The sequence below is a fragment of the Belonocnema kinseyi genome, chromosome 3 (genome assembly GCF_010883055.1).
Source record: "Belonocnema kinseyi isolate 2016_QV_RU_SX_M_011 chromosome 3, B_treatae_v1, whole genome shotgun sequence".
NCBI lineage: Eukaryota > Metazoa > Arthropoda > Insecta > Hymenoptera > Cynipidae > Belonocnema > Belonocnema kinseyi.
Window position 1 is genome coordinate 36,984,088 of NC_046659.1, and position 11,417 is coordinate 36,995,504.

Here is an 11,417-nt window from a genome sequence, read left to right on the forward strand (position 1 = left end):
CCCCGACACTTGACTGAAAGCAAGAGTTTGGTGTAATTCACATTTGTAGATGCGCGTAGCGAGGAAGCAAAAACATGTTACAAAAACAGTGAATATGTTCGAAATGGAGCGCAGATGAAATGTCTAGATTCAAGACAAAGTACAGTAAGAAATTCGATTTTTGTACGCACACAAAGAGTACATATTTAGAAGAAATACATACCCGAACTATATACACGACGCACTTGTGAGACGATTAAATACTTCTAAAATTTCAGGAATCACTTTCTTCTTGGTCTACTTCGACCATAAAAATCTTCGTAAATTTTTCTTGAACATGTACCCGCCTACGTTCATCCAGTTGTCGCAAAGTTGGTCCTAAAGACAATAGCGAACTTTGCACGGCATCAAAGTCCATTTTCGTTGAAGAGGCAAGGGACTCTAACAGTATTTCATAATATTGGGCAGTACGTACATCTCCTATTGAAGAAGTTATGTATTTCAGAACATTTTAAAAACATACGTGACATATGTAGGAATATCAAGTATATAAAATCAAACTAATTTAACATGTTAACCCTTGTATGCACATCCAACTTTATCCACGTTGTTACACAACCGAGTGTCCACTTTTTTTTACATATTTTTATTCGTAAGAGCTGAACCAAAGTACCAGACACAAAGGATTCGTTGTAACTATTTACCATATAGTCTTGTAGCCCAAAAAACTCTAACAGCGTATTCGGTTATCCTGCACTGGCGTACTCCAAGAGCACTCCGTCTGCTCCACCTTATTTCTTCTTATTTCTTTGTTCTCACTTGGATCGAGATCAGAGAACTCTTGGAGTGCACTAGTGCAGAATAACCGAATTCGCTACAAGTAATATTTTCGAGCCCATAATAATATTCAAAAATTCCCGACAACGACACCTACAACTTTTACCTGAAGAAATCTCAAGTTCCTCCACGCAAAATTCTGAAATTGTTTAGAAATTTCCAATAATCACCCAAGTCACCTTCAGAAAACTTCTTTCTATATTTCCAACTCGACAATAATATTCAACAGCCCCCTAAGGCCAACCCCACCACCTTCACCCGAAGAAATCCGACGTTTCCACGTAAAACAGGAAAAAAATTTAATTTTAAATAATCACTCAGGTCACCTTCAGGAAACCACAATTTATATTTCCTACCCGACGATAATATTGCACAGCCCCCTAAGACCACCCCAACCACTTTTACCTGAACAAATCCGAAGAGTCTCCACGTAGAACACTTAAGAAAAAATTGTATTTCAAATAATAAATTTCAACAAATTCGAAGAGTCTCCACGTGAAACACACAGCAAAAATTTTTATTGAAAATAATCACCCAAGTCACCTTCAAAAAACCCCAATTTATATTTCTAAACTCATAATAATATTCAACAAATCCGTAAGAACACCCCTTACACTTTTACCTCTTAAAATCCGAAGCGCCTTCACATAAAATACACACAAAAACTTTTTATTGAAAATAATCACCCAAGTCTCCTTTAGAAAACTCCAATTTATATTTCCAACCGCATAATAATATTCAACAACTCCATAATACCCCTTCCACTTTCACCTGAACAAATACGAAAACCTTAAACATAAAAAAACATAAAAAACTTAAAAATTTGAAATAATCACACAAGTCGTCTACAGAAAAATTCGATCTATATTTCCCACCCCATAATAATATTCAACAACCTGTATGGGTCCGCGACGTATGTATATTTTAAATTCGATTATTATTCCCACAAAAAAATTTCTCAATAAATTCTAACTACACTAATTGCTTAGAATCGAGCAAAATAACGAGTATTCGAAGGCTCTCAGCGTAGTTTTATTTTTTAATCCACTTACATGCAAAAATATACTGTGCTAGGCACCTGGGTGCGCACACAAGGGTTACACGGACGAGGTTGTATTTTTTTGCTATCAATGCAGTTTAGAATTTTAAACTTTTTGAATTGTACATATTTACAGCGGAAGCCGTAAGAAAGAAATGTACATAATTGCAGTAATAAACATTTGAAACTTTAATATTGAAGTTCATAATTTTACAATTGAATTCCATTTACCGCAGATAAATATTGTAAGTAAAACACATGCAACTTTAAATTTAAGTTCATTTTTTTAATATATTCAGTTTTACACGTTTACCAAGACTTTTTTAGAGTTAAAATACACCCATAAAACTTACTATTTTTCTGTTCAAAATCTTGATTCTCATCTTCTGATTCCGGCGATAATCTACTTCTGGTCCTGTGAAATATAGCATTATTATCATACTATTATTTGACAAAAATTTTCTACATTAACACTTATGCTAAAAAAGATCCTCTTCCACAGCTATGTGTGATAAAATATTAAAAGGAAGTATCACGTTATAGATTTCGACAAGTCATCAAGAAATGTCATCACAAATAATTTGAATTCACGTTCTTTATATTTTTGTGCTGGTGCAGCCGAACCAGTGCTCTTGTAAGCTCTTTCCTTTTCTTTCATCTATTTATCTTTTAGAGTTGCCCACCTACTTTGTATTATGTTAACTGAGCAAACACCTGAAAAGCGAAGTAATTTACAAATGCAAAAAAGGAAGACAAGACTTTGAAATAAATACCACACTATTCATAGCAATAATAAACAGATGAAAGCATGATTACAAATAAGGTTAATATATAATTGCTGTAACTAACCTGGTGTACTGTAAATTTCTTGCCACAGATGAGATTTAGAAAAGGAGAAGGTAGGAAGAAAGAATGGTCAGGGAGATGGAAAGGAATAAAGTTAGAAGAAGTCAAAGAACATAAATATTTGGGATATATCTTGCAGACGAATGGAGATAATACAGCTCATGTAAGAGAATGGATGAAACAAGCAGCAGGGGTAATGAAACAGATATGGGGAATAGGAAAACGAAGGTTCAAAAAAAATTGGAGAAGGAGAATGTGGTTATTTGATACGCTGGTGTGGCCGGTTTTAGGTTATGGAGCAGAGATATGGAGGTGGAAAGAAAGGAAAGATATTGAGAGTTTGCAAGAAAGGTATATAAGGTGGACACTAGAGGCAGACTGGAGAACGCCAGGATATATGGTGAGAGAAGAAGCGCAAAGAGATAAGTTAAGTATTAGAGCGGGTAAGAGGGCATGGAAATTTGAGACAAAGCTGAGGGAGGGAAAGGGAGAGGAGTTGGCGAGAAAGTGTTTGATGGAGGTAGAAGAGAGGAGAGGGAGGGCGATCGAATTAACGAGGTGGGAAGAAGAAAGGAGGGAGTTCTTTGATGATAGAGAAATAGAAGACGGGACTGGAGTAAACTATGAAGAATTGGAAAAAAGGGAGAGGGAAAGACAATTAACAGAAAGATGGGGGCGATTTAGGAATCAAAATAGAATAAATTGTATAAGATGATAAAAAAGGAAGGGATGCCAAAGTATTTAGAAAAGGGATGGGGAGAGAGAAGGTGGACCAGAATAGCAAGATTTAGACTGGGAAACGAGGTAAGGGAGGGGATGTACTGGGAAAAAGAAGAGAACAGATTGCGTAGAATATGTGAATGGGAGGAGGAAACATGGGAGCTTGTATGAAACGAGGTAAGGGAGGGGATGTACTGGGAAAAAGAAGAAAACAGAATGTGTAGAATATGTGAATGGGAGGAGGAAACATGGGAGCTTGTATAGGAAGGATGTAGGAGAGGAATGGAAGATAAAGGAAGCTGGCAAGAAAATGTGGTTAAGATTCTAGGGGAAGATGAATTAGGAGAAGAATGGATGAAGGATTTGGAGGGTGCTAGAGGAGCGAATGAGGGAGAATGAAAGAATGCACGTGAAAAAGGTAAATGGGGGTATAAAAAAGTGAAAGAAAAAGGAAACGGAAGTCGCTTAGATTAGAAGCGTGAAAATTGTAATTAATGGTAAAGTAAAAGTTAATTATACTAAAATGCGTTTGCGTTCTCATGCTCTCTTTCTCGCTTGCACTCTCGCTTTCGTTTGCTCGCTCACTCGCTTGCTAACAAGTCATATATTGCGCTATCGCAGGAAATAGAAATAAGGAACTAGATATAAGACTTTATGTAAATCGTTGTAAATAATTTATATATATAGAAAGGATAAGATTGTAAAAAATATATAGATTTAAACGGAAAGATTGTAAGGAATGGAAGTCATTTAAACCCTTATGGGACACATTATGAATAAAGAAAGATGAATTTTCAACAAACAAGCAAAAAATCATTTTTAATCATCAAACATGAATTTTTAAATAGGATATTTGAATTCTGAACTAAAAAGTTGACCTTTTAGAAAAACGATAATAATTTTCTACTCCAAAAAGACAAATTTTAAACAGAATATATTAATTTTCTACCAAAACGTTTAATTTTCAACGACAAGTTGAATTTTCCATTTTCCATAAAGTTGAATTTTACCATTTTAAAGTTGAATTTTTACTTATATAATATTCATGATAAAGTTTCAACACAAAATTTAATAGTGAAATTTTCAGATAAGAACAGTATAAGAAAAAATTTAAACTATAACAAAAATGCCAACAAAATTGTTAAATTTTGAACCAGACAAAAAAATATAATCAAAAAGATGAAATTTCTACCATAAAAAACGAATTTCCAATTTATCCAATATACACCCTGATAACAAAATGTCGACAATGAGTCCGCATAGTGCGTGCACAATGTGCAGAATAGTCGACACGTTGTGATGGTGAAGATACCGACACATGTAACCTCATATACGTTGCATGTGTCGGCACAGCGTGTCGGCACCCTGCTCTTACAATGCAACCAGGCTCGGTCAACTCAATAAGGGAAAATGGCGAATTTTTAGATCTTTGGCTCGGGGGGTTGAGAGGCAGCGAGGGGAGACAAATTAGTCCTCCTGCCCATCGCAGATGGGGCAAATTGGTCTAAAAAACGCGTGCGCGGAGAATTGTTTGTTATCATTTGTTACTGTCACGTGTTGTTTGGTGCTGTCACCGCCATAACCACAAAACGGTTTTTCGTGTGCCGGTATCACTGCAATTAAAAGGATTTCATAAAAACGCAAACTAGTGTGGTTATAAAATATTTTAAAAAACTGTATATCACAGGTCAACTCTGCTTCAGAAAAAAAGAAAATTCATGCGTATGCACATCCTACTTCATCTCGCAATTATCTTTTTCTACTTAAAATACAAAAATAAAAGCAAAATTAAGTAAATGAGAAACGTAAAATGAGAAATTGAATGATACTTACTATATCTTCAATATCTTATTTTGCGTTTCTTGTTTTCTTAACTTTGTCTTTATTCATCTTTTTTTCTTAAATTATTTTACTAGTCAACACATCTAAGGCAGGAGGATGCACATATGTAGGGAGCATCAAATGCATGCTCCTGCAGTTCTCCTGCCCATCGCAGATGGCGCTGAATTTCTCCATTTATTTCCCAAGTAGTTGAGCGAGCCTGATTGCAACTGTTACGTCTCCAGCGTTGTTGTCGATTTGAAGACTTGTACATTTCGATCTGTTTTATCCTGTATTCTTTTCCGACGTTGAATGATTAAAATTACTAATCGCGCTAACTGTCGAGGTTGAAATAACAGACACAACACAATAATTTAGAGAACAAATCAATAGTTTTTATTTAACTTCAATTTAAATATCCTTTAATGACGATCAAATGTCCTATTCCGTCGTATATATAAATTCTAAGAATTATTGCTATGCTTAAAATATTTTTTTTTTGTTTCAGATTTGCAACCAAGCTAAATTTCTCCATCAATTAGAAGAAAAAAGGTAGATATAATGGAAATGGGTTTCCTTTTTGAAAATGGATTTCATCGTTTGATTTGATTTTAATCAATTTTCGTTAGTTTGAGTTTTAGATTAGTTGCAACAATTCTGAGTTTGAGATATTAGGGATTTCTGCAGAAGTTTCTGTCACTTCTAGATTCTGTGTATCCTTATTGGTGCTCAATGGATGAGCATACAATTTTAATTCATCAGTGTGAACTATTTTTGTTTTATTGGGTCCCATTCTAATTAAGGCATTTCTTTTGCCTAACAATTTTTCTAGGACATAGGGTCCATAAAAGTGGGGGTCGAATTTATCTTTCCTCTTGTTTACTCTCAAGTAGACTTTTTTTCCCTCCTTGAAGTATTTGGGATTAGATCTTTGATCGTAATATCGTTTGGAGTTTTCCCTAGCTAATTGAATTCGGTCCCAAGCTAGTGACTGACATCCAATTTCTGAAAGAGTCCCTTTAAATATCCGAGATAAGTCTTATCTGATTCTGAAAGAGTGAAACTATTTGGAATATTAGTCTCTCTTCCGAATACTAACGTATAAGGAGCAAAACCTGTAGCTTCATGTATGCAAGTGTAATAAGAAAACATAGCAAGTCTGAGCCTATTCCGTCTCTGGGAATAGTTTGTTTACACAAATAAGATTTCGTTCAGGTTTGACATTTTTAAAGTTTTATTTAATTAAAACAATGTTAATTAAATGGTTTCTATTCTCACTGCACTTAAGATTTAGTTCGACTCAAGTCGACCACGGCGAATCGTACCGAATTACCGGAGTAATTAATTACCGGAGCGAGTGTCGCAGATTTTCAATTTGAAATACAAACGGAGAGACGCAAATATCTGAGCTTTTTCTAGGTTCTTGCATATATTTATAACCTCGATTTTTACCATAAAACGGTGGGAATTCTCCTTCTAGCCAATAGAATTGCTGACGTCGCATAATTTAATGTTAAATTAACCTATCATGATGAGGTGCATTAAGCGCCGCCCTTATATTTCAAGCTAAAATAATGAGATTCTAATTCTCAGAAATGCATTTTTACGATTCTCGTCGATTGACGTTTTTCTGTCAAATCGCGTTATAGAACATAATTTACGGCGTCTGAGGGGCGCCTTGTTGCTTCAACCCTTTACATGATACAGAATTTATGTACGCTCGCGGTTGAGATCACACGCGCGGTAGTCGGAGATCGTGCGTGTCAAACCTATTTGGATTGATAGATCCACATGTACATATGCATATATAGATCTATCTGAGTGTACATAGCTATTTAAATTCTAACTTCTGATCTTTACAACCAGTTATTAGAAGTTATTAATTCGAGGTACAGAGGGGAGTTGTCATGTAATTTTCAATTATGAATCATAATTAATAATTATTCTTTCTGATAATAACGGTCTATTTAAATTTCTGAATATGCTGAATGTCTTGTTTCATTTGAATTATTTCAAATGTTTACCGCTCTTAAAACTATTAACTGGTAAGTATTCAGTAATAGGGTTCTAGCGCCCTGACATACTGGTTGTAAAACAGCGCATGCTGTTACACAACCGCATATCCGATGCATCGTAACGACACGTGCGTGTCGTCAATATTATAATAATTGTAATTTTCTTTATTATTAATTCAGAAGACGGATTAAATAAAGGGACATAAATATGTCCCCTTATTTGATCCGTCCTCTCAATTAAAGAAGTTCCACGAACGATATAGGAAAATAAGAAGTTAACTTAACCCTACAAGTCCACACATATTTGAGCACTTGTAGCGTCCACACTTGGGTCCAGTGGCCTCCATGAAGTTTAAGATGTGCCCTACGCCCTACAAAATTATTTTGGTCAGAAGTGATGGTCATAATCTTTTCATGGGGATGTTTTGAGTGTCCTAAGATCAGAAGTTTAAAAACATTTTTATATTTTTTAAAGAATTTTTTGCAAATAGAGTCGGAACAAAAAAGCGAAAAATACGGAAATAGAGTTTAATTTTTATTTTTTTATTATTATTTTTTTTTCTTAAAATTTTCCTAGGGTTTCAAAGACGATATCTTAGAGAATCAGAAAAAAATAGGCCATTTCAATTCTTTCCAAAAAGTTGAATTATTCGGAGGGATGAAAAATCAGAAAATTCAAATGTACAAAAACGCTATTTTTATTTTATTTATTTTAAACATACAAAATAATTGTTTTCAAAAGTTCAAAAAGGCAAAAAGGAATAGTCTATATTGCTTTGTTTTAATTTTCATTGTAAAAATATTATTCTTGTGCAGACGCACAATCAGTGCACCGACCCGACCGGTGATCGTCACACATCGCACGTTGACAAGAAGCGCAGGAGACCCGAGTTTTTCGGTCTTCCTTATCTCATTCCTCTCCTCCGATAAACTCCTCTTCATCCTTATCTTTTTCCATCAACGCGTTTTGGATGAAGTCGTGGCTTCTCAAGCTATACCCAGCAATTGCTACTTTTCTTTAGAAAGCACTGTAAAAAAAAACTTTTATTCCAGAGCGCATTTCAGGTATTGAATGATATTGAAAAAACATTGTGGAGTGGTACTGAAATGAGCTCAGCAAAGAGAACCCAGCTGTGGATATTCGATACTGTTTCAAAATCAGAAATTGAATGAAGCTCTCTTTCTACCTCCACACGTTAGAAAAAGAGGTCCGGTCGATTTTGGAGTTTTGACACATAAAATCGGAGTGTCACGGAAAATTCATTGTCTTTACATTTAAAAAAACTATAGGAAGTTCTCCTATTCAAAAATAGGACACGTAATTAACGAGATCCTAAAAAAAATTAATCCCTAGTTGTTACAGTATGGATCTTTTCTAAGCATTGAAGGAATTTTTCTTGTCCATAAAAGTATATAACATGCTACAAATTAGCCTTATAGGCCACTTTTACACAGAAATGTAGCATATTGTTTTTAAAATAATATTTAATGAAAATTTGCCTACCTAAAACGAATTTACGTTGGGTCGAAACATCTATATCGACCTTTTCCTAGAAGGGATCCAATGGCCCCCAGTGTGGACTTGTAAGGTTAAATATATTCAGAAATATATTTGATCAATTCTCTATATATAATACTGGAACAATTTTTTAATTTTACAAACATAAATGGTTTAGTTTAGGGCAGACTTTTACAATATTATACTAAGAAACAGCTACCTGCCCGAAAATTCCGTTCTACTTTCGTCACTGTCAGTAAACCCTAAAAAAGTTTGATTCAATCATTAAAATAATTTAATACACTATCTACTTTTCGCTAGCAAACCAAGTGAATCGAAAGGATACGCTACAAGAGTATCCTCGTAGTATCCAAATAGTATGCCTTCCGTATCATGTAACAAAAACTCAAAAAAGCAAAAAGGTCAACTTTTAAATTGGTGAAATTCGGATTTTACGTTAAAATTCCTATTAGAAGGTCACGGAGCAATCGCAATATTTTTTTTTATCGTGGTAAAAAGTTATCAAAAATATAAGAGGTATAACACCTGTTGACGGCTACACTTCAAACGCATCATCTGTGAGTAGCAGTCAACAGGCGTTATACGTCTTTTATTTTTTAAACTTTTTATCATTATAAAAAAAACTATTTCGTTTGCTTCGGGACTTTCTAATGGAATTTTTAAAGTAGAATCCGAATTTCGCCAGTTTAAAAGTTGATCTCGCTGTTTTTTTTCTTTTTTGCATTATGCGGAAGGGATACCATGTGGATACTGTGAGAATACTCTGTAGAGTATCCTTTCCGTTCACGTCGTGGCAGTGGTTGGCAAACTTTTTGCCAAGTTTTCGGTCTCTCCATGGACCTCAGTATGAGTGAGCTTATTTCAGCAGGGGTCATTTGTCTACAGGCATGTCAAAGTTAGTAAATTTAAAAACTTTTAATTTTTCAGCTAGCGATTTGAAAATAGCATAATCAGCACCTACGAATTTGGTTAATTCCAATAATATATTGCTTGCTTAAAAAAGTTAAATATTTGACGAAGTTTAATATCAAGAAACTTCAGCCTAATATTCAATTTATTACTAAATTCTTCTCAATTTTTCAACCTTTATAGACAAATTACATGTCTTTGGAATCGGAAAAATACGTAGATTCCAAATATATTACTTTCCAATAACTGATTGCAAAATTAAGAATTTTATAATCTGAAATTTGATCCCATTTTCCAACAAATGAGCCTTGAAAGAAGGGATGTTCTGCCCAAGCTCCCAGGTACCTAAATTTAAAAACAAAAATATTTCTATTGTTTTCAACAAAATAGTTAAATTTTCGAACAAAAATTTAATTTTTTATCCAAAAAGCTTAATTGTATACTAAGAAGAGGAACTTTTAATAAAATACATGAACTTTACACAAAAGAAATTTATTTTCCACAAAGACTAATTTTCGATACAAAAAATTAATGTTTAATCATAGTTACATTTTTGAGAAAAAAGATTATTTTCTTGTAGTTAAAAAAATTATTTTTTTCATAAAAACAAAAAGAATTTTATACAAAATAGTTAAATTTTCAGAAAACATATTCCTTAACTAAATTGATGAATCATCAACAACAATAAAAACTAAGTTTTGTAAGCTTTAAATTTTTTAATTTTGAATCGCTTTAAATTATTGAAATTAATTGAAAATTCCGTGGAATGTTTAAAAACATCCTAAAATATTTTAAATCTTTTAAAATCTCTTAAAACTTTTCAAAGCTCTTGGAAATTCCTTGCGATTTTAAAAATACCCTAAAATATTTCAAATCCTTCAAAATCGTTTACTAAATTATTGAAATCAATGGAAAATTCCTTGGAATCTATTAAAATATCCTAAAATATATCAAATATTTCAAAATGACATATTAAATTACTGTAATCATTTAAAAATGTCTTGAAACCTTTTAAAGTACTCTCAAATATTTTAAAACCTTCCAAATCTTTTGAAACACATTGATATCTTTTGAAGATTCCTAAAGTACTTTGGAATGTTTTTTAAGAACTGCTAAAATTGTTAAAATTCTTTGAAATTCCTTTAAATTATAAAAATGGATTGAAAATTCATTGACATCTTTTTAAACATTCTCATTTATTTTAAATGTTTTGAAATCTCTTGAAAATTCCTTGAAATTTTAAAAATGCCCTAAAGTATTTCAAATCCTTCAAAATCTTATACTAAATTATTGAAATCAATGAGAAATTCTTTGAAATCTATTAAAATATCCTAAAATATATCAAATTTTGCAAAATGTCATTAAATTACTGTAATTAATTTAATGTTTCTTGGAACCTTTTGAAATACTCTCAAATATTTCCAAAACCTTCAGCATCTTTTGAAACACCTTGACATCATATGAAGATTCCGAAAGTACTTTGGAATTGATTTAATAACTACTAAAATTGTTTAAATTATTTGAAATTCCTTTAAATTATGAAAATGAATGGAAAATTCATTGACATCTTTTTAAACATCCTGAACTATTTAAAATATTTTAAATCTTTTAAAATCTCATACTACCCCTAGCGGACCGAATGGAGCCTCTACAAAGTCCCCGTAAAGACCCCATTCGGTTCTTTTTGAAAGACTAAAAAAAACCGCAAAATCAACTTTTAAATTGTTGAAAT

General features: G+C 33.0%; 1 protein-coding gene across 1 annotated transcript in view; it reads left to right on the forward strand.

Moving 5' to 3' along the window:
* The window catches only part of LOC117169782, a 27,206-nt gene extending 19,019 nt beyond the window's left edge, over positions 1-8,187 (forward strand). Inside the window, exons 2-3 of the mRNA XM_033356289.1 lie at positions 2,733-2,894; positions 8,074-8,187. Coding sequence (XP_033212180.1) covers positions 2,733-2,894; positions 8,074-8,187 — 276 coding nt within the window. The remainder of the gene's footprint in view (positions 1-2,732; positions 2,895-8,073) is intronic.
* The last annotated feature ends 3,230 nt before the right edge of the window (positions 8,188-11,417 follow it).